The sequence below is a fragment of the Mchenga conophoros genome, linkage group LG11 (assembly GCF_057382185.1).
Source record: "Mchenga conophoros isolate Kocher_MC1m ecotype Shallow Benthic linkage group LG11, M_conophoros_male_GT1.1, whole genome shotgun sequence".
Classification (NCBI taxonomy): Eukaryota; Metazoa; Chordata; class Actinopteri; order Cichliformes; family Cichlidae; genus Mchenga; species Mchenga conophoros.
In genome coordinates, this window is record NC_140536.1 from 33,744,017 (window position 1) to 33,766,034 (window position 22,018).

At 42.2% G+C, this 22,018-nt stretch overlaps 1 protein-coding gene and 10 non-coding genes across 11 annotated transcripts in view; 8 read left to right on the forward strand and 3 right to left on the reverse strand.

Annotated features, from left to right (window-relative positions):
- Positions 1-319: 319 nt before the first annotated feature.
- trnaq-uug (transfer RNA glutamine (anticodon UUG)) lies at positions 320-391 on the reverse strand. Its single transcript has one exon. It is a non-coding gene; the product is annotated as a tRNA-Gln (tRNA).
- Positions 392-542: 151 nt separating this feature from the next.
- On the forward strand, positions 543-614 carry trnad-guc (transfer RNA aspartic acid (anticodon GUC)). The gene has a single exon. It is a non-coding gene; the product is annotated as a tRNA-Asp (tRNA).
- Positions 615-1,196: 582 nt separating this feature from the next.
- trnav-aac (transfer RNA valine (anticodon AAC)) lies at positions 1,197-1,269 on the forward strand. The gene has a single exon. It is a non-coding gene; the product is annotated as a tRNA-Val (tRNA).
- A 585-nt stretch (positions 1,270-1,854) lies between these two features.
- Positions 1,855-1,927, forward strand: trnav-cac (transfer RNA valine (anticodon CAC)). The gene has a single exon. It is a non-coding gene; the product is annotated as a tRNA-Val (tRNA).
- Positions 1,928-2,389: 462 nt separating this feature from the next.
- Positions 2,390-2,461, reverse strand: trnaq-uug (transfer RNA glutamine (anticodon UUG)). Its single transcript has one exon. It is a non-coding gene; the product is annotated as a tRNA-Gln (tRNA).
- An 805-nt stretch (positions 2,462-3,266) lies between these two features.
- trnav-aac (transfer RNA valine (anticodon AAC)) lies at positions 3,267-3,339 on the forward strand. The gene has a single exon. It is a non-coding gene; the product is annotated as a tRNA-Val (tRNA).
- A 585-nt stretch (positions 3,340-3,924) lies between these two features.
- trnav-cac (transfer RNA valine (anticodon CAC)) lies at positions 3,925-3,997 on the forward strand. The gene has a single exon. It is a non-coding gene; the product is annotated as a tRNA-Val (tRNA).
- Positions 3,998-4,682: 685 nt separating this feature from the next.
- Positions 4,683-4,754, forward strand: trnad-guc (transfer RNA aspartic acid (anticodon GUC)). Its single transcript has one exon. It is a non-coding gene; the product is annotated as a tRNA-Asp (tRNA).
- A 582-nt stretch (positions 4,755-5,336) lies between these two features.
- trnav-aac (transfer RNA valine (anticodon AAC)) lies at positions 5,337-5,409 on the forward strand. Its single transcript has one exon. It is a non-coding gene; the product is annotated as a tRNA-Val (tRNA).
- A 585-nt stretch (positions 5,410-5,994) lies between these two features.
- trnav-cac (transfer RNA valine (anticodon CAC)) lies at positions 5,995-6,067 on the forward strand. Its single transcript has one exon. It is a non-coding gene; the product is annotated as a tRNA-Val (tRNA).
- A 4,925-nt stretch (positions 6,068-10,992) lies between these two features.
- LOC146564734 (calpain-7-like) overlaps positions 10,993-22,018 on the reverse strand; it is a 43,585-nt gene continuing 32,559 nt past the window's right edge. Inside the window, exons 11-16 of the mRNA XM_085292581.1 lie at positions 17,747-17,795; positions 16,903-17,262; positions 16,216-16,542; positions 15,344-15,435; positions 12,983-13,073; positions 10,993-12,886 (exon numbers count right to left, since the gene is read on the reverse strand). Of these exons, the coding sequence (XP_085148707.1) occupies positions 12,867-12,886; positions 12,983-13,073; positions 15,344-15,435; positions 16,216-16,542; positions 16,903-17,262; positions 17,747-17,795 (939 nt within the window). The 3' untranslated portion in view covers positions 10,993-12,866. The remainder of the gene's footprint in view (positions 12,887-12,982; positions 13,074-15,343; positions 15,436-16,215; positions 16,543-16,902; positions 17,263-17,746; positions 17,796-22,018) is intronic.

A 22,018-nucleotide genomic window follows, 5' to 3' on the forward strand; every position in this document is an offset into this window, starting at 1 on the left:
CAAGCAAAGGACATCAAAAAGCTTGTCAACCAGAAGCTCAGAGCCTTCAGTGGTGGCAACAGAGTTAGAAGTGAGAAGAGTACAAGGGGAATTGTTGCCTTGAGTCACGGTGGCCAATGAAAGATACAGCAGGACGCTGAAGTGGAAAGTGCAGTACAAGAGCAAGAGCGAGGTTTGGTGCGGCATGAAGACCACGCGCAGATGGGATCAGCCAACAGAAGAGGAGTGGAATTGACTGGGCCACTAACTTGTTCTTTAAGTCATTAAACTCTCATGCTAGCTTGTGCTAATGCGGAGCAAAGGGCTAGAAAGCCAAATGAGGCTCCACTGAGACTTGAACTCAGATCACTGGATTCAAAGTCCAGAGTGCTAACCGTTACACCATGGAACCCTGGTGAAAGCAGAAAAAAGTTCTCTGTCAAACACCCATAAAACTGTAGTTCCTGGTAAAGTGATGGGGTTTTTTACATGGCCGACGAGAGTTTGCGTGTCATACCTGCTGCGAATCCCACCTTGACATGACGCCGACAGAGGCTTGCAGGTCCTCGTTAGTATAGTGGACAGTATCTCCGCCTGTCACGCGGAAGACCGGGGTTCGATTCCCCGACGGGGAGTGAGCAGTCTCCTTCTCTGCTCTTCCTTTTACCTGGAATGACCACACACCCGTTAATCGCACGCTACGTGCATTTTTTTTGCACAGAGTCCATCATTCAAAAAGACCCTGTGGAATTTCTCCACCAGATCCTAGTCGATCTAACAATCTAGTCCTATAATGGGTTTGAAAAAACATCAATTCCACCTGTGCACTCATAAGTCAAAAATGTCTTCTAGGCAAGAGCTCCCATGAGAAGAGAAGCTTGTCCAAGAGAGCTCTGCTTGTCCAGCGTTTTCTCTGCTTTACTTGCGTCCCTATTAACAAATAAGTCTCGTGTGTTTGTCTTCTGTAGGTTGTGTGCTAGCCTGACAAAGAACATCAAAGAGCTTGTCAACAAGAAGATCAGCTCCCATTTGAAGAGATGCTATCTCGAGATCACAATTTGGATTGTCAATATAACCATAAATGGGGGAATGCTTGAAAAATGACACAAATGGGAGTTCCCCGCTTCTCACTAGTCCTACATGATCTGTCATAAAAGTCCTCAAATTTAAGAAGGCATCGAATTGCCCCTCTAATGACGAGAGGGCATGCACGCTCCGTTTCCGTAGTGTAGTGGTTATCACGTTCGCCTAACACACGAAAGGTCCCTGGTCCGAAGCCAGGCGGAAACATGTGTCTTTGTTTCCCGATACAAAAGTGTCTGCCTGCAGGCATTGCTTTATCTTATGGGGTTGTACTGCTGTTTGGCACAAAGAGGAGTGAAAGTACTCAAATCTTGTACAGGGCTCTGACGCTTGTAACCTTTGGATGCTCATGTTGTAAAAAGTTGTCTATAGCCCAAATTTCAGGAAATTTCACACAAACCAACATGTCTCCAGTCACCATATTTACTGAAGATGCAGGCACAGACTAAGCTCTTGGAAATGAGTGTCTCTAGCTGGCCTGCCCAGGACTTGGGCCTATTTTCAGCCAATGCACAACGTCATCAACCGCATGGCCTCTTTAGATAACAGTTCTGGGCTTCTTAGGGCAGCATATGTCGAGCTGCGCTTGCTTCAGAGAACTCCTAAATGTCAAAAGTTTTTAAGTGAGCCTAACATCGAGACTATAGTTCAGATTCCTTGCTAGCGAGCGTCTGTCTCTTCTCCATGGTTCCTTCTGTTCAAGGGCATGATAGTAACCTGCCATCAGATTTGTCAGATTGGCCAGATTACTGATTGAGACACATTCCAAAGCCAAGCAAGCCATCACTCACAGTTTCCGTAGTGTAGTGGTTATCACATTCGCCTCACACGCGAACGGTCCCCGGTCCGAAACCGGGCGGAAACATGGGTGTTTTGCTTCTTTGGTCACAAGGGAATTGATGTTCACTGTTTAGACAACTCTGCTTGTCCAGCATTTTCTCTGTTTTACTTGCGTCCCTATTGAGAAATAAGACTCCTAGTTTTGTCTTCTATAGGTTGTGTGCTAGCCAAGCAAAGGACATCAAAAAGCTTGTCAACCAGAAGCTCAGAGCCTTCAGTGGTGGCAACAGAGTTAGAAGTGAGAAGAGTACAAGGGGAATTGTTGCCTTGAGTCACGGTGGCCAATGAAAGATACAGCAGGACGCTGAAGTGGAAAGTGCAGTACAAGAGCATGAGCGAGGTTTGGTGCGGTATGAAGACCACGCGCAGATGGGATCAGCAAACAGAAGAGGAGTGGAATTGACTGGGCCACTAACTTGTTCTTTAAGTCATTAAACTCTCATGCTAGCTTGTGCTAATGCGGAGCAAAGGGCTAGAAAGCCAAATGAGGATCCACTGAGACTTGAACTCAGATCACTGGATTCAAAGTCCAGAGTGCTAACCGTTACACCATGGAACCCTGCTGAAAGCAGAAAAAAGTTCTCTGTCAAACACCCATAAAACTGTAGTTCCTGGTAAAGTGATGGGGTTTTTTACATGGCCGACGAGAGTTTGCGTGTCATACCTGCTGCGAATCCCACCTTGACATGACTCCGACAGAGGCTTGCAGGTCCTCGTTAGTATAGTGGACAGTATCTCCGCCTGTCACGCGGAAGACTGGGGTTCGATTCCCCAACGGGGAGTGAGCAGTCTCCTTCTCTGCTCTTCCTTTTACCTGGAATGACCACACACCCGTTAATCGCACGCTACGTGCATTTTTTTTGCACAGAGTCCATCATTCAAAAAGACCCTGTGGAATTTCTCCACCACATCCTAGTCGATCTAACAATCTAGTCCTATAATGGGTTTGAAAAAACATCAATTCCACCTGTGCACTCATAAGTCAAAAATGTCTTCTAGGCAAGAGCTCCCATGAGAAGAGAAGCTTGTCCAAGAGAACTCTGCTTGTCCAGCGTTTTCTCTGCTTTACTTGCGTCCCTATTAACAAATAAGTCTCGTGTGTTTGTCTTCTGTAGGTTGTGTGCTAGCCTGACAAAGAACATCAAAGAGCTTGTCAACAAGAAGATCAGCTCCCATTTGAAGAGATGCTATCTCGAGATCACAATTTGGATTGTCAATATAACCATAAATGGGGGAATGCTTGAAAAATGACACAAATGGGAGTTCCCCGCTTCTCACTAGTCCTACATGATCTGTCATAAAAGTCCTCAAATTTAAGAAGGCATCGAATTGCCCCTCTAATGACGAGAGGGCATGCACGCTCAGTTTCCGTAGTGTAGTGGTTATCACGTTCGCCTAACACGCGAAAGGTCCCTGGTCCGAAACCAGGCGGAAACATGCTTCTTTGTTTCCCCATACAAAAGTGTCTGCCTGCAGGCATTGCTTTATCTTATGGGGTTGTACTGCTGTTTGGCACAAAGAGGAGTGAAAGTACTCAAATCTTGTACAGGGCTCTGACGCTTGTAACCTTTGGATGCTCATGTTGTAAAAAGTTGTCTATAGCCCAAATTTCAGGAAATTTCACACAAACCAACATGTCTCCAGTCACCATATTTACTGAAGATGCAGGCACAGACTAAGCTCTTGGAAATGAGTGTCTCTAGCTGGCCTGCCCAGGACTTGGGCCTATTTTCAGCCAATGCACAACGTCATCAACCGCATGGCCTCTTTAGATAACAGTTCTGGGCTTCTTAGGGCAGCATATGTCGAGCTGCGCTTGCTTCAGAGAACTCCTAAATGTCAAAAGTTTTTAAGTGAGCCTAACATCGAGACTATAGTTCAGATTCCTTGCTAGCGAGCGTCTGTCTCTTCTCCATGGTTCCTTCTGTTCAAGGGCATGATAGTAACCTGCCATCAGATTTGTCAGATTGGCCAGATTACTGATTGAGACACATTCCAAAGCCAAGCAAGCCATCACTCACCGTTTCCGTAGTGTACTGGTTATCACATTTGCCTCACACGCGAAAGGTCCCCGGTCCGAAACCGGGCGGAAACATGGGTGTTTTGCTTCTTTGGTCACAAGGGAATTGATGTTCACTGTTTAGACAACTCTGCTTGTCCAGCATTTTCTCTGTTTTACTTGCGTCCCTATTGAGAAATAAGACTCCTAGTTTTGTCTTCTATAGGTTGTGTGCTAGCCAAGCAAAGGACATCAAAAAGCTTGTCAACTTGAAGCTCAGAGCCTTCAGTGGTGGCAACAGAGTTAGAAGTGAGAAGAGTACAAGGGGAATTGTTGTCTTGAGTGACGGTGGCCAATGAAAGATACAGCAGGACGCTGAAGTGGAAAGTGCAGTACAAGAGAATGAGCGAGGTTTGGTGCGGCATGAAGACCATGCGCAGATGGGATCAGCCAACAGAAGAGTAGTGGAATTGACTGGGCCACTAACTTGTTCTTTAAGTCATTAAACTCTCATGCTAGCTTGTGCTAATGCGGAGCAAAGGGCTAGAAAGCCAAATGAGGCTCCACTGAGACTTGAACTCAGATCACTGGATTCAAAGGCCAGAGTGCTAACCATTTCACCATGGAACCCTGGTGAAAGCAGAAAAAAGTTCTCTGTCAAACACCCATAAAACTGTAGTTCCTGGTAAAGTGATGGGGTTTTTTACATGGCCGACGAGAGTTTGCGTGTCATACCTGCTGCGAATCCCACCTTGACATGACGCCGACAGAGGCTTGCAGGTCCTCGTTAGTATAGTGGACAGTATCTCCGCCTGTCACGCGGAAGACCGGGGTTCGATTCCCCGACGGGGAGTGAGCAGTCTCCTTCTCTGCTCTGCCTTTTACCTGGAATGACCACACACCCATTAATCGCACGCTACGTGCATTTTTTTTGCACAGAGACAATCATTCAAAAAGACCCTGTGGAATTTCTCCACCACATCCTAGTCGATCTAACAATCTAGTCCTATAATGGGTTTGAAAAAACATCAATTCCACCTGTGCACTCATAAGTCAAAAATGTCTTCTAGGCAAGAGCTCCCATGAGAAGAGAAGCTTGTCCAAGAGAGCTCTGCTTGTCCAGCGTTTTCTCTGCTTTACTTGCGTCCCTATTAACAAATAAGTCTCGTGTGTTTGTCTTCTGTAGGTTGTGTGCTAGCCTGACAAAGAACATCAAAGAGCTTGTCAACAAGAAGATCAGCTCCCATTTGAAGAGATGCTATCTCGAGATCACAATTTGGATTGTCAATATAACCATAAATGGGGGAATGCTTGAAAAATGACACAAATGGGAGTTCCCCGCTTCTCACTAGTCCTACATGATCTGTCATAAAAGTCCTCAAATTTAAGAAGGCATCGAATTGCCCCTCTAATGACGAGAGGGCATGCACGCTCCGTTTCCGTAGTGTAGTGGTTATCACGTTCGCCTAACACGCGAAAGGTCCCTGGTCCGAAACCAGGCGGAAACATGCTTCTTTGTTTCCCGATACAAAAGTGTCTACCTGCAGTCATTGCTTTATCTTATGGGGTTGTACTGCTGTTTGGCACAAAGAGGAGTGAAAGTACTCAAATCTTGTACAGGGCTCTGACGCTTGTAACCTTTGGATGCTCATGTTGTAAAAAGTTGTCTATAGCCCAAATTTCAGGAAATTTCACACAAACCAACATGTCTCCAGTCACCATATTTACTGAAGATGCAGGCACAGACTAAGCTCTTGGAAATGAGTGTCTCTAGCTGGCCTGCCCAGGACTTGGGCCTATTTTCAGCCAATGCACAACGTCATCAACCGCATGGCCTCTTTAGATAACAGTTCTGGGCTTCTTAGGGCAGCATATGTCGAGCTGCGCTTGCTTCAGAGAACTCCTAAATGTCAAAAGTTTTTAAGTGAGCCTAACATCGAGACTATAGTTCAGATTCCTTGCTAGCGAGCGTCTGTCTCTTCTCCATGGTTCCTTCTGTTCAAGGGCATGATAGTAACCTGCCATCAGATTTGTCAGATTGGCCAGATTACTGATTGAGACACATTCCAAAGCCAAGCAAGCCATCACTCACCGTTTCCGTAGTGTAGTGGTTATCACATTCGCCTCACACGCGAAAGGTCCCCGGTCCGAAACCGGGCGGAAACATGGGTGTTTTGCTTCTTTGGTCACAAGGGAATTGATGTTCACTGTTTAGACAACTCTGCTTGTCCAGCATTTTCTCTGTTTTACTTGCGTCCCTATTGAGAAATAAGACTCCTAGTTTTGTCTTCTATAGGTTGTGTGCTAGCCAAGCAAAGGACATCAAAAAGCTTGTCAACCAGAAGCTCAGAGCCTTCAGTGGTGGCAACAGAGTTAGAAGTGAGAAGAGTACAAGGGGAATTGTTGCCTTGAGTGGCCAATGAAAGATACAGCAGGACGCTGAAGTGGAAAGTGCAGTACAAGAGCATGAACTAGGTTTGGTGCGGCATGAAGACTTCGCGCAGATTAGATCAGCCAACAGAAGAGGAGTGGAATTGACTGGGCCACTAACTTGTTCTTTAATAAACATCTTAAGTAGTGTAATCGGTTATTTGTCCAGCCTTAACAAGATTTGCAATGTAATTGCACTGTCCACCAAATCTTCCGTCCTGCAACGCTCCACATCATCTGGGACTGGCTATAAACAAGAGTCAACCAGTAGTGCACTTTCATCCGACAGTTTCAGTCGATAAGTCGGTCTTTTTCACGTGTAACATTCCCTTCTCCGGATCCAGAAACTCCTTACTCTCACCCCTGAAAGATCTATAACATCTGGCTTTAAACATTATTCTGTATTGGTCATCTGGACACCATTGAGGTAGGTCCCTCACATCGTTAAAAGCAGAGCAAGCTTTGGCAGTGCATGTGGTGTAATAACATACTATATACAGCAGAATAAAAAAAAATAAATATACAATAAGATAAAAATAGAATACAAATACAAATGCTATATACAACTGAGTAAGAATACAACGATGACAGAAAGGATTATTGCACTTAGTATTATTGCATATGTATGGATGTGTGTGCTTGATCAGTTAAAGTCTTTATTATGGAGTCTGACAGCAGTGGGGAGGAAAAACCTGCGAAATCTCTCCGTCCCACACCGTGGGTGCCGCAGTCTCCCACTGAAGGAGCTGCTCAGTGCTGTCACAGTCTGCTGCATGGGGTGGGAGATGTTGTCCAACAGGGATGACAGCTTAGCCACCATTCTCCTGTCACTCACCACCTCCACTGGGTCCAGAGGGCATCCTAGAACAGAGCTGGCCCTTCGGATCACCCTGTTCAGTCTCTTCCTGTCCCCAGCAGAGATGCTGCCGCCCCAGCAGACCACACCATAAAAGATAGCAGAAGCCACAACAGAGTCATAAAAGGTCTTCAGGAGTGGGCCCTCCACTCCAAATGACCTGAGTCTCCGCAGCAGGTACAGCCTGCTCTGCCCTTTCCTGTAGAGGGCGTCTGAGTTATGAGTCCAGTCCAGTCTATTGTTCAGATGAACACCAAGGTACCTGTAGCTGTCCACAGTCTCAATGTCCATACCTTGGATGTTCAGTGGTTGCAGTGGAGAATGCTTGTGCCTGCGGAAGTCTACCACCAGTTCCTTGGTTTTACTGGCGTTGATCTGGAGGTAGTTCAGCTGGCACCAGTCCACAAAGTCTTGGGTCAGACCTCTGTACTCCTTGTCATCCCCATCAGTGATGAGGCCGACTATTGCAGAGTCATCAGAGAACTTCTGCAGGAAGCACTGGGTGGAATTGTGGGAGAAGTCTGCAGTGTAGATGGTGAAGAGGAACGGAGCCAGAACCGTTCCCTGTGGGGCCCCCGTACTGCAGACGACCCTGTCCGACACACAGCCCTGAGTCCTCACATACTGTTTAGTTGAGTTAGCCTGGCTAGCTTGTACAATTAGATTTTCCAAAATAAAATGGTTTGAAAATGATAAAAATGACACTGCAGTACTGAGAGGAAGTAGAATTTGGGGGGGGGGAAGGAGAAAAACTTGATAAGCAACATGTCTGTGAATGTTCTCAGTCATCCAGGTCATCGTAGTCAAAGGAGCTTGCAAAGAAAAGCGTCTGGACTTCTTTAAGTTACTTGAAGACGTTTCACCTCTCATCCGAGAAGCTTCTTCAGTTCTAAGGTCAAATGGTGGAGAGTCCCAGATATAAACCTAGTGGGAGTGACCCCCCACAGAGGGACAAAAGGACCCCCTGATGATCCTCTAATCGCCTGAGCCAAGGTGTGAAACTGGGTGTGGGCCCCAATCAGCCAGAGTTTCGGGTGGGTTCATTGTGAAACCTGGCCCCACCTTATCATGCGAATTCCTGAGATCAGATGGCCCAGGATGTGAGTGGGCGTTAAGGCGTCTGGGAAGGGATCTCAAAACTGGATTATAGATGGCAGAGAGTTGGTGTTGTAAACCCCCACCTCTGTTCAAAGATGGTCGCTCACAGTGGACATAGATGGCTTCTTTCACTCCTCTTTCAAACCATCTGTCCTCTCTGTCCAAAATGTGAATGTTGATAAGCAACAAAAATTGGACTTTGTTATAGTGCAAATATTCAAATCTGTAATTTGAACTTGCTACATATGATGAATGATAAAATGCTATGATGCATAAAGACACAAAAGTATTTCCAAAAAGGTTTGTTTTTTAACAAACCCTTGAAATTTTATTTTAAAAATGTATTTCCATGTATTTCCTTTGTATTTCCATGTTTGTGCTATATTCTTTGTACAATCTACACAGACCTCAGTTTACAGGTTGTTGAACTTCTGGGGACATCTGTTTGTGGAGGGCAGTAAGGGAAGAGAAATTGTCTCATGATGTTAGGACCTTCAGCGCGAAAAAGGATACCTTTTGAAGGTATTGCATGTAAATGATGAAAGTCTGATGACAAAACACAATTAATAAAATCTCCCAAATTCAAATTTGGAGCTGTTCCAGAAGAGGGTCCTGACCAATCAATCAATCAATCAATCAATCAATCTTTATTTATAAAGCACTTTTCATACAAAAAAAATGTAGCACAAAGTGCTTTACATGGTTAAAAGCAGCCCACCGCACCCCACCTTCCAACTCACTCCCCACACTCTCATTAACATAAACGATGTGAATACACGCATATCCCCCCCCCACACACACACACACACTTAAAGAGTTAAATTGGGCTCGGTACGCATGAGCCAAGTGAGGAAACACTATAACAGGGGAGCCGTCTGCACCAGGAGCCGGTCACAGACCGCAGCCTCCAGGCTGGCCACACAGCAGGAGGGAGGCAAAGAAGCCTCCCAGCCGGGCTGAGAGGACCCCCTGTGCCCCAGCAGCCACGGTCGATCAAAGCCCCGGTGCAGAGAGCGCCCTCTGAGGAAACACTGGAGATATGACACAATAGGATATATACAGGGTAAAACGATAAAATAAATGAGAACGGGATACAATATAAATATAAATAGAGTAAGAAGATTAAAAAATGAATAAGAATAAAATCAATAAACGTTAAATAAAAGTTAAATTAAAAAGGTGGGTCTTGAGCCTGTTCTTAAAAACATGTACGTTCTCTGCGGCCCTGAGGTCCTCCGGCAGGCTGTTCCACAGGCGAGGACCATATCATTGAAAAGCTGCCTCTCAAAAGGCCAGTACCAGAGGACCTCAGGGTCCGCAAGGGTTCATATGATAAAAGCAGATCTGAGAGATAAGAAGGCCCAAGACCATTAAGACATTTAAAAACCAATAAAAGAACTTTAAAATGAGGGCTTTGTCTCTCATTCTAGTTTTAAATATCCTGGAAACTACATATAAGCTTGCAGTCTGATTGCATTTATTTGTGTATGTCATTCAACTCTTGAGCGATTGTGGCCCAAGAGTTGAGAGGTCGCCTTATTATTGGAAGGTTGCTGGTTCGAGCCCCGGCTTGGACAGTCTCAGTTGTGGTGTACTTGGGTAAGACACTTCACCTGTTGCCTACTGGTGGTGGTCAGAGGGCCCGGTGGTGCCAGTATCTGGCAGCCTGACCTATGTCAGTGCGCCCCAGGGTGGCTGTGGCTACAATGTAGCTGCATCACCAGTGTGTGAATGACTGAATGTGTAAAGCACTTCGGGGTTGTTAGGGACTAGTAAAGCGCTTTACAGACCATTTATTTATACGGCAGTAAAAGAAAGTTTTAAAAAGAATTGTTTATTTATTTATTATTACAATAAAAATGAGAGTTTGAACTGTAAAGAATTGAATAACAGCAATGAGGTAAATGTGGAAACATCCTTTGTTTTTATTTCATAAGTCAAGCAAGTAGTTCTTTTTTTCTCTTCCTGAAGTCTAGTGACCTCACCTGGGAATTAATGTTTACGTTCACCTATATAACTATATGAGTCTAGTTTGGATTGCATGGCTCAAAAACGAATTACATTCCTTTATGAATAGGCTGTATCTGTCTTTAGTTTTGACAAATGCAAAGGAATAAATTACAACTACTAAAAATCTGTAATTTTATTGAGTGAGCTGACCTGGAGTGAGCACTCCACCCTCCTTATCTGAACTCCCAGTTCAGTGACCAGACCCAAGAATGGATTTTTATAATGTTGTGTTTATTCTGTACTATGTATTTAGTTTTAACAACAACTAAAAATTGGTATTGTTACAGAGTGACTTTACTTGTCTTGGGTGAGGGACTAAGCTTATAATACACACATACAGGAGAATTTATTTTCAGATCTCCTAAAATAAATAAGGAAATAAATAAACAATACAACTTAATTTGATAATCCTTTCATAAAACAGGTTATAGTATTTAAGAGGGAAAAATAGTGCTTACTAAATGAAAGAGAAAATAAATAGATTCATAGTGGCAAATGTTAGAGGACACTCACAAAACAAATCCTTGAAATGTTCCTTCTTAGTGTCAAACACATTCCTAATTGTGTAGATCAGAATTCCCTACAAAGCTGAATACAGTGGCTTGCAAAAGTATTCGGCCCCCTTGAACGTTTCCACATTTTGTCACATTACAGCAACAAACATGAATCAATTTTATTGGAATTCCACGTGAAGGACCAACACAAAGTGGTGCACACGTGAGAAGTGGAACGAAAATCATACATGATTCCAAACATTTTTTACAAATAACTGCAAAGTGGGGTGTTCATAATTATTCAGCCCCCTGAGTCAATACTTTGTAGAACCACCTTTTGCTGCGATTACAGCTGCCAATCTTTTAAGGTACGTCTCTACCAGCTTTGCACATCTACAGACTGAAATTCTTGCCCATCCTTCTTTGCAAAACAGCTCCAGCTCAGTCAGATTAGATGGACAGCGTTTGTGAACAGCAGTTTTCAGATCTTGCCACAGATTCTCGATTGGATTTCGATCTGGACTTTGACTGGGCCATTCTAACACATGGATATGTTTTGTTTGAAACCATTCCATTGTTGCCCTGGCTTTATGTCGTTGTCCTGCTGGAAGGTGAACCTCCGCCCCAGTCTCAAGTCTTTTGCAGACTCCAAGAGGTTTTCTTCCAAGATTGTCCTGTATTTGGCTCCATCCATCTTCCCATCAACTCTGACCAGCTTCCCTGTCCCTGCTGAAGAGAAGCCCCCCCAGAGCATGATGCTGCCACCACCATATTTGACAGTGGGGATGGTGTGTTCAGAGTGATGTGCAGTGTTAGTTTTCCGCCACACTTAACATTTTGCATTTTGGCCTAAAAGTTCCATTTTGGTCTCATCTGACCAGAGCACCTTCTTCCACATGTTTGCTGTGTCCCCCACATGGCTTGTGGCAAACTGCAAACGGGACTTCCTATGGTTTTCTGTTAACAACGGCTTTCTTCTTGCCACTCTTCCATAAAGGCCAACTTTGTGCAGTGTACGACTAATAGTTGAACTATGGACAGATTCCCCCACCTGAGCTGTAGATCTCTGCAGCTCGTCCAGAGTCAGCATGGGCCTCTTGGCTGCATTTCTGATCAGCGCTCTCCTTGTTCGGCCTGTGAGTTTAGGTGGACAGCCTTGTATTGGTAGGTTTACAGTTGTGCCATACTCCCTCCATTTCGCTTGAACTTCAAGCGATCATTCAGAGCACTGTTCAAGCCTTGAATAGTGCTCCGTGGGATGTTCAAGGCTTAGGAAATCTTTTTGTAGCCTAAACGTGCTTTAAATTTCTCAATAACTTTATCCCTGACCTGTCTGGTGTGTTCTTTGGACTTCGTGGTGTTGTTGCTCCCAATATTCTCTTAGACAACCTCTGAGGCCATCACAGAGCAGGTGTATTTGTACTGACATTAGATTACACACAGGTGCACTCTATTTAGTCATTAGCACTCATCAGGCAACGTCTATGAGCAACTGACTGCACTCAGACCAAAGAGGGCTGAAGAATTACACACACCCCACTTTGCAGTTATTTATTTGTAAAAAATGTTTGGAATCATGTATGATTTTCGTTCCACTTCTCACGTGTGCACCACTTTGTGTTGGTCTTTCACGTGGAATTCCAATAAAATTGATTCATGTTTGTGGCTGTAATGTGACAAAATGTGGGAAAGTTCAAGGGGGCCGAACACTTTTGCAAGCCACTGTAACTAAGTCTCAGTAATCCAATTAAAAGACTCATCAGACTTGTCTCCTAATGGGTACTTTGCAAGAAACTGAGATACACCAGCAGGTTTAACAAAACAGCATTATTTGAATAAAATGGATCCCTAATGTATTGCTTCAATGTCGCACAAGTGGTGTCAAATATACTACCTTTAAATACAAAACTGAAATAGGAGAAAAGTTGAATGTTTACAATTCAGACTTAATGCACACAAAACATGCCGTTTTATACCTAGACTAATATAATTAACTAATAATAAATTTAAAGAGTGTACAATTTAAAGTAATCCTTTGAAAGAACAGTGTTGTAGCACAGTCCTCTGGAAGTCAATCTCACACGTTCAAACAAGCATCTGAAATGAGATAAAACCACTTAAATATTCAGAGAAAACTCATTCTGTGTGTGTGTGTGTGTGTGTGTGTGTGTGTGTGTGTGTGTGTGTGCGTACCATCAAGTTTCTTCCTGCTCTTCTGCACAGGCTGTTTTGTCCATGTCACTTTGAAGTCAGTCACACCCTGCTTAGCGAGTGTTGCTTGCAGCTAAATATGAAGAAAGAGGATGAATTATGTTAGATACCCTTACTGTAAGTCACCTCTGAAACACGTGATTTCAGAAGTGGAGAAATTCCCCATGCTATGCAATTTTTTAACTATCATTGACAGTTAGAAAGGGTCCTAGCTGAATCTTAGTAAAATAAGCACAATAAAATGAGTAAACATTTTTTTCCCTACAAAAATAATATTATTTTAACTACAACCTGAGGAAGACTTGAAACAAACAAATTCTCACATCAAAAGACATGAGTTTGTCTTATTTAACCTCTTAACACCCAAACTCTTCCATGACATGCATTTTTAATTTCTCTTTGATATTTGGGCTTAAAGTAAAAAAAAAAAGAATTCCCAGATTTTGTTTTTTTAAATGTTTTTTGTTTCTGAGAAAAATTAGATCCACATATGAGGACATATGTTTAAAGTTCCGATAGAACAGTGGCAGTATGATGTCCTCTTAAGTGGATATCAGGCCCTTGTAGAGCAGAATTTATTATTTTGGGTCAGACATCCCAAAATGTGATGTCCACATATGTGGACGCCAGGTCCTAGGAGGGTAATTGTCTATCTGATAGACTCCAATTTCCAGTGTCATTGCTACACAGCTTGATCTAGCCATAAACCAGACTTTGCCCAATTAGTGAAATGTCTTAAAGATATAAAGGTGTGGATGATTTCCCGCTTCTAAATTCAGATAAAACTTTTACCTAAAAATCTTAGTAATATAGAATCTACCAGACGCTTACTCTGTATGGCATCACTTTAGCATCCACTATTGGAAATAGGCCTTTCAGACCTAACATTTCTCTCTCTCATTTTTTTTAATCTCACTTACTGAGTGCTGCAGGATTCTGTCTTGGACCTACACTATTCATTTATTTCGATGGCTTAGTACAAAATCTAAATGCATCTGTCCATTTTAGTGCAGATGATACAATTATTTATTGCTGTGCTTGTACCATGGTCGTGGTTTTCAAACAGTTACAGCTAGCTCTAATTAATGTATACACTCACAGCTGTGTGGGCTCCGAATGGTTTTAAATGCAAAAAAGGCCATGTTGTTCTTAATAGAAATAAGGGGGCCTGCAGTTTTTCTGTTTCTTGTATTTTCTCAAGGCATTTCTATTGAAACTTTGACCTCACATTAGGTATTGTGATTGATGATAATCTTTCCCCTAGGCCACACCTGTTAAAGAAACTTAAGGTGAAGTTGGGGTTCTTTTTCCAAAATGGGTTGTGCTTCTCTTTCACTGCAACAAAAAAGGCTTAGCGCTACCACCTTTTTATCACTCCTGGATTACAGTGACATAATGTACCATGTCGACCAATCAAAACATGACATTTAGTTGTTTAGGGAGGGGGAAGTTTTAGGAGTAATGGTGGTGTTTTGAGATGTGAGAGATTTGCGAAATTTAGCGCAAATCTTGTGTAGTTAGTGTGTAGTGTAGTCAATAGTTTTGTTGTGTGTGTCAGAACAATGAGGCGACTACTGAATGTTACAGGTGTTACAGGAGTGATACATCTCCTGCTGTCAGGCCTGCAGGTATCAGGCTGTTGTTCTCATTTATCTCATAGTGGACAGAAATTATTTTTTGGAGTGGCACAAAGAATTTGTGTGGCATCACATTTGATGCAGAACACATGATTGTTCTGTAAATAGTTTTACATGTTTATTTAAAAAATGCCTTGGCAGCATTTTTAGGTAAACAGCTGCAAAAAAACTTTGCACAACTCAGTAACTTTTTTGAAGAAGTAACTATATAATTAATTGCCCAACATCGGTCATTATATACTGTATTTTGCAGACAGAGTTACAGGACTCTCTCCCAAACCACAGACTCATACTCATAATACAAGTCAGAGCTTTACTTAAAAAAAAGTTGTCTTTTCAAAATTGGAGTTCAAGTTATTTTTACTTCCAAGAGTGTACACAGGTCATGAAAAGATTATTTTAAATTTTCATTGTAAGTGGGCTAAAGCAGTTAATTAAAAGTAGTTTAACATAAATGTAAATGTTGAGATTTGATTATTTTAATAAACCATTTAACTTGGATGGATTCAATGCTGGCGTGATCACACTGCACACTTCTGCTGTTGCTCACAGTGGTCCAAGGGACCGCTCAGGCAGTTTGTGTGTTCGCTCAGACACATGAAAAATTAGAGGGAACATTGGACACAACACTGGCTGAGAGAATGGAGAAAGCTCTCTTATTGGTAATATTAATCAAGTGAGGCTAACTTGTTAACAAACACTATACCTGTTGCATCAGGGCAGCCTGGTTATCTGGATTTTCCAGGTCGACATCAGTTTGGATATTCATGCTCACCACTGTTTTCTTTGATTTGTAAACTACACAAAAACAAAACATTTCCAAATAAATCATATGGAATTTGACAAGTACTTGGCTTAGAGGAAGTTATTAATAATATATAAGTATATTATTAGATTCAAATAGAATGTCTTAAACATTAACCAAAACCCTGTTAAAATATACAGAACACAGTCACAACATTAAGATGCCATGTTTGGAGAGATGCTATTAAGTGCACCTCTTTGACCTAAACGAATATCATAGCTTTTATTGTTCTTTTTTTATATAAATTTGTCAAATTTTCTACTTGTCTTTGCGCTGCATGCGGATAAAGTGACTACATTTTTTTTGGAAATATAAAGCTTAAGATATCTAGGTAATGTTTAGACTTGCTAATACTGTAGATTTATTAATGGATTGAAGTTATTTTTGCAACTAGCATTGATTTAATACACTTTTAAATTAAAAAAAAAAAAAAGAAAAGCAAATGCTGCAGGTGCACTTCGTTATTTGTATTTTTGTGCTGCTGATGACTTTGTTGTTTACATTTTTTAAAAATAGTTGTACTTTAACTGCTAAAGAAAAAAATCAAACTAGTTAAAGCCTTAGACTCAGCCTTCAGCAGATAGAGAATGTCACATGACCATCTTTGCCATTTATCAGGGGCAGAAAACAAGCAAACAGGCAAAAATATTTCTAGAATTAAACAAAGTATATTGTCTTCATTATATCTTGATTAGTGTGCAAGAAATATTTTCTGGTCATACCATCTCTGGAAATTCACTTGAGTGTTAAAACTAGGGAAATGTCATTCATACCTGCATAGCAGAAGAAAGGATATTGTTTAATGCATGGTTCGGTGGTCCAAGTTCCATCTCCCACCAATATAGCAGCGCAATGAAACTCATTGTTAGGTTGTCCTGTTTTCCAGTTCATGAATGTGCTGATTTGTTGAGTTTCTGACCAAAACCAGACTGGAGAAAAACTAAGGCCAATCCAAATTTCTTTTTCTTTATCCACAACTCTTCTGACTTTATCAAATGTTTCCACATCAAGGATTTGTGCCAGAGTTGAATTTTTGTTTTTGCAGCTGATTTTGGCCTCATTCCAAGTCACATATATATTATTAACAATGTAATCACTGCCTGTTAAAGAAACAGAAGTTATAGATTCCATTAGTAACATTATACATATATTAATGATTTCATTTATGTTTTGAAAAATAGGCTATGCAGAAAAAAGCTGTGATTTAAATACACCATATAAATCATATGTCAGTACTGCATATATATAGTCTTTATATTTTCTTAATATTTATACTGAGTAGTTCAGGTTTGAGCTTCACTGGGAGACTTATTCCAGTCTCAAACTAGAATATTTAAAAGTTGTATTTTTATGTTTATTATTTATTTCATGTTTTGAGCCTCATTCTGCTAAATTAGTACCAAGGGTCAATTTAATCTACAGGAGTAAAACCTTACAACAAATGATCTCTTTATACCTACCGTCAAAACAAATGAAGCCAAGCATTTCTGTACATTTTACACTATACCATCCTCTGTCATTTGTGGACACACAATATCCACGGCCAGTGTTGCGTGGCTGGCCAGGGCTCCAACTATAATATGTGGGTGGTCGTCCATCCAGCCAGGCCCAACCTACGTCTTCTATATGAAGTCCGATCCAGGCTTTGCCGGTGTATACCCCGGCTGGAGTGTTCACCAGAGCAGTGTTGTTCTCTGGATAAGTAATTTGTGCAAGTCCAAGGTACTCCTTGATGCAGTAAGCATTGGCCTCATCCCAGGTCATATTCTCATTCACAAAGTAATAGATGTTTGGAAAGGAAGCAGTGGGGACACAGAAAGCTGAAGAAGGAAATGGATTTTTATTTGAGATTTTACTAAGAAATACTGTTTATTTATTCAGAATGCTTGTATACTTGGAGTTCTATAGAATTTTACTTTCTGCAGTAAAAGAATTCCTTAAATAAGATTTGCTCAGTAGATCAGTGATGGTTCAACTTATTAATATGTGGACAGAAACCACTTTTCATTTGTGCCTATGTCAGTGAATCTGAAAATTTCTAAACTGATAGTCACCCAGATTCCAGATTAATTTTGTTAATTTGTTACTTTTATTTAATTTAATTATATATGCATTTTTGTTGGAGTAAAGTCATAATGCTGGAACAACAGCTCGCCCTCAAATATGAATTAATAAAACTTGCTCCATATTTGGTCAGTTATTACCTCTCTTTTAAAAAATTCAAGGTAGAAACAATTTATATTTGAAAAAAACAGTGAATTATTATATGCTGAATGAGAAATTACCAAACTGCTGGAATCTTACCTGAAAGCAGGAGAAGGACTAGAAACACATCCATGTTCACTCTGATTAACTGTGGAGGAAAAAAAAAGATTGTGTCATATCTGATTCAGCATAATGAATACACTGAAAGCTATAATAAATATAGAGCATTTTGTTAGAATGACATTGGTTAAAAAGTGATTAGAAAGGACAGTACATCAAAAATGTTTCCCCTCTCTCTCTCTCTCTCTAAATATATATAGAGAGAGAGACAGACAGACAGATAATATAAGACAAGAACTTGCCACACTTCTTGAGTTACCAAACACACACAGCTGCTCGTCACTGTGTGTTCTTTTCTCTTTGAGGTTGCTTTTATAATATAATGCAAATAAGTGGAAAGTTTAAAGTTAACTTGTGACACACCCTTGATGACACTGTGAGGCTTTCTCGTGACCGTCCCAAATAAACTGTGCTAACCTTAGAGCTTACAACTCCTTACAACTTCCATGATTTCTTATGAAATAATTATCTAGGTGGTTCATCATGTTGTTTATGAAAGCCCAACAGCAGCTGCCCTTCCTGAGGGTCCTCAGAAGGTACAAGCTGAACTCCAACCTGCTGCTGACCTTCTACCACTCATCCATTGAGAGCCTGCTAACTTACTACATCATGGTACACACACACACACACACACACACACACACACACACACACACACACACACACACACACAGTTTTTCCCCATTTCCTCTATGAATCACTACTGTGCAATACCTAATTCTATGTGAAATTACATAATGCTATTTATTACATATTACTTTTTAAAACTGGCTTGTATATTTGTACATTTTATATATTTTTCCTCTGCACTATACAAATACAGGCCATTTACCATTTTTTACCATTTAATACTGCCAATATGTGTATAGTGCTGCAGAACTGTGCTCTGTATCTCATTGTACAACTGCATAGCGACAATAAAGGCATTCTATCTTCTATTCATATCTATTAAGATATGTGTTCAAAGCACCAAGATAAGTCACATTTTGTGTTTATATTGAGTTTTACCAAAGTAAATTACATCAGTGGTAAACTTACATTGTAATTTTTTCATTGTTTGTTTTTCAGGTCATGAATCAGGTTGATTTTCTTTCCACACACTGAAAAAACATTTGGGTAAATTGCAAGGTTGTGCTGATGTGCATGCAAACCTCCACTAATGATTCATTCAAATGTTCAGACCACATAATGTCAACCTGTAAAAATTCTATTAAAAATCCATATTACCTTACCGAAGACAATGGCACCCTCGAGGCAGACATGTTTGCTCGCTCCACTCTCGAATGTCGACTTTCTTTTGTTTTTTGTGTTTTCTGTTCTTTTTGCACTGGACAAGTGTTGTGCACTGTTAACATACATGAGACAGGCACTACTAGACATCGGCAACTCACACAATCATCTGGATTCTACTATTTTCTTACCACCTGAGCTTTCAGCTTTACCACTGGAGTTTTCAGCCATCGTTCTCCCCGGCAGCCACCGCAAACGCCACCACTCCCAGAAAGGCCACAAAGCACCGAGTCCAAGTGAGCCACCCTACCCCAGGAGAGTGCTTCGGAGATGGCGACGCAAACAAGGCAAGACTAAAAGCTCGGGCTAGCCAACCACCGCTACCCAGCCTCTTATTGACCAACGTGCGATCCCTGGAAAACAAACTCGACGAAATACGAGCCAGGATCACAACACAGAGGGAGATAAGAGAATGCTGCGCTCTTATTTTCACCAAGACCTGGCTCTCAGATAAAGTCCTGGAATGCGCCGTCCAGCTGCAGACTCACTCTGTACACATAGGAGACCAGACCACAGGAGTTCTCAGCTGTATTTTTGGCCATTGTTTACATCCTGCCGCGAGCTGACTGAAGTCAGACTGAACCCAGCGTCATGAAGTCATCAGTGCATTAGAGACATTTAGATGCTGCTTTTATTGTTGCTGGTGACTTCAATAAGTGCAATTTGCGGACTGTACTCCCAAAATATCACCAACACATGGCCATTCATACCCGTGACAAGAACACCTTGGATCACATTTACAGCAACATACACGGTTCATACAGGGCGGCACCACATCCCCACTTTGGACAGTCTTACCACATCTCTCTGTTCATGTACCCGGCTTACAGACAGAAGCTGAAACAATCAAACCCTGTCATCAAACCTGTTAAACTCTGGACCCCAGAGACTGAGCCCATCCTACAGGACTATTTTGCTCGAACAGACTGGGATGTGTTTCAAACTGCAGCCACCATGGAGAACTGCTCTGTCAACATACAGGACTATGCTGAGTATGTGACTGGGTACATCAGCACCTGTGTTGACAATATTGTGCCCACCACACAAATCAGAAGGTTCCCCAAGCAGAAGCCCTACATCAACAGTCAGGTACGACCCATGCTGCGTACTCGCTCTCTTGCACTCAGATTAGGCAATGAGACGGAGTACAAAGTCGCGAAGTATCAGAATCAGAATCAGAAGACTTTATTTATCCCCAAGGGGCAATTAACAAACAATATTGAACATTGAAGATAATAATAAATGCACAGAATATACAGTATATACAGTTTTAAAATTACACAGTTTTAAAATTAAAGTGACTAAAGGTGAATAAATAACTGCAAATAAAGTGTCAGTAGTATAAGAAGAGGGTAGTTTATGTTTCTGGTATGGGAAACGTTCTTACAAGCTGGAGTTAAAAACCAGAGTGGCTTTGGTGGCTATCCTCCTCTCAGTCCTGCAGGAAATGCAGTAGAGGCGTCACCCTAAGGGGAGCCATTGAAATGTGAGAGGGGTCGTTGATGATTTTGGCTGCCTGTCTAAGGGCCTGTTGGCTGAAAACCTGTGCCAGAGTTCTGACAGGCAGTCCAATGATTTTAGAGCACACTGATGCAGTGTGCTGCAGTCTCTTCCTGTTCTGAAGGCTGAGGGAGTGAACCAGCAGGTGATGGAGAAAGTCATGATGCTTTCCAGGAAGGCATAGTAAAAAGATGGATGTGCTGACTCCAAAGGAGTTGAGTTTCCTAAGGAGGTATAGCAGTTGGTGGCACCCCCTGAGAATCTCCTCTGTGTTGGCAGAGAATTTCAGGAGGTTGTCAAAGATGGTTCCCAGGTATTTGTACTCCTCAACTACCTCCACTGGCTTCCTGTTGATGGTGGTGGTGACTGAAGCAGCCAGATCCCTCTGTCTACTGGAGAAGGTCACCATCTCTTTGGTTTTACTCACATTCAATTCAAGTTTGGAGCTGTTACACCACTCTACAAACTCCTGCAGAGCGGGCCCATGGTGTTGTAAGGGGCCTGACAGCGGTGACAGCAGAACTGTGTCGTCAGCATATTTAACCTGGTGACAGTTGGGCTGCATGGATCTGCAGTCATCGGTGTAAAGGATGAAGAGCAGGGGGGAGAACACACAGCCCTGGGGGGGAGCCAGTGGAGGTGGAATGGAAACCAGAAAGAGACTTGTTGACCCGAACTTTCTGAGTCCTGTTGGTCAAAAAGTCCAATATCCACAGGATTAGCTGATCATCCAGGTAAAATCGGGTGGAAAGTTTAGTGGTCAGGATATGAGGCTGCAGAGTGTTGAACACTGATGAGAAATCAGCAAACAGAAGTCTGGCGGAGGAGTCAGGGAGCTCCAGATGTTTGTGGATGGAGTCCAAGATGAAGATTTTGGCATCATCAACACCTCTGCATGCATGGTAAGCAAACTGGAGTGGGTCCATCAGGGGGTCAGTTGCTCTTACGATGTGCTGTTTTATGATCTTCTCCATGGCCTGAGTATGGACTGAGGAAAGCCATTACAGCAGCAAAGAGGCAGTACAGAGAGAAGTTGGATGGCTTCTATTCTTCTGCTGACCCCAGGCAGATGTGGCAATGCCTGCAGCACATCACAGAGTATAGGGCCACCACCGACATCATCAGCTCTCCAGGTGGTCTGCCGGATGACCTCAATGTGTTTTACACCAACTTTGAGATTGGCGCTGGCCTACATTAGGAGAAATATTCCAAACACTCTGGATCCCCTGCAGTATGCCTACCGGCCCAACAGGTCCACATCAGATGCCATCGCTAATGCCCTTCACTATTCCCTCTTCCACCTGGAAAATAATGACTCCTACATCAAGGTACTTTTGGTTGACTACATCTCTGCTTTCAAAACAGTCATCCCTCACAAACTCATCCACAAACTGTACACTCAGCCTGCTCACACACACTCACACTTCTGTCCTCGAGACGAAGGTTTAGAAGTGTGAAGTC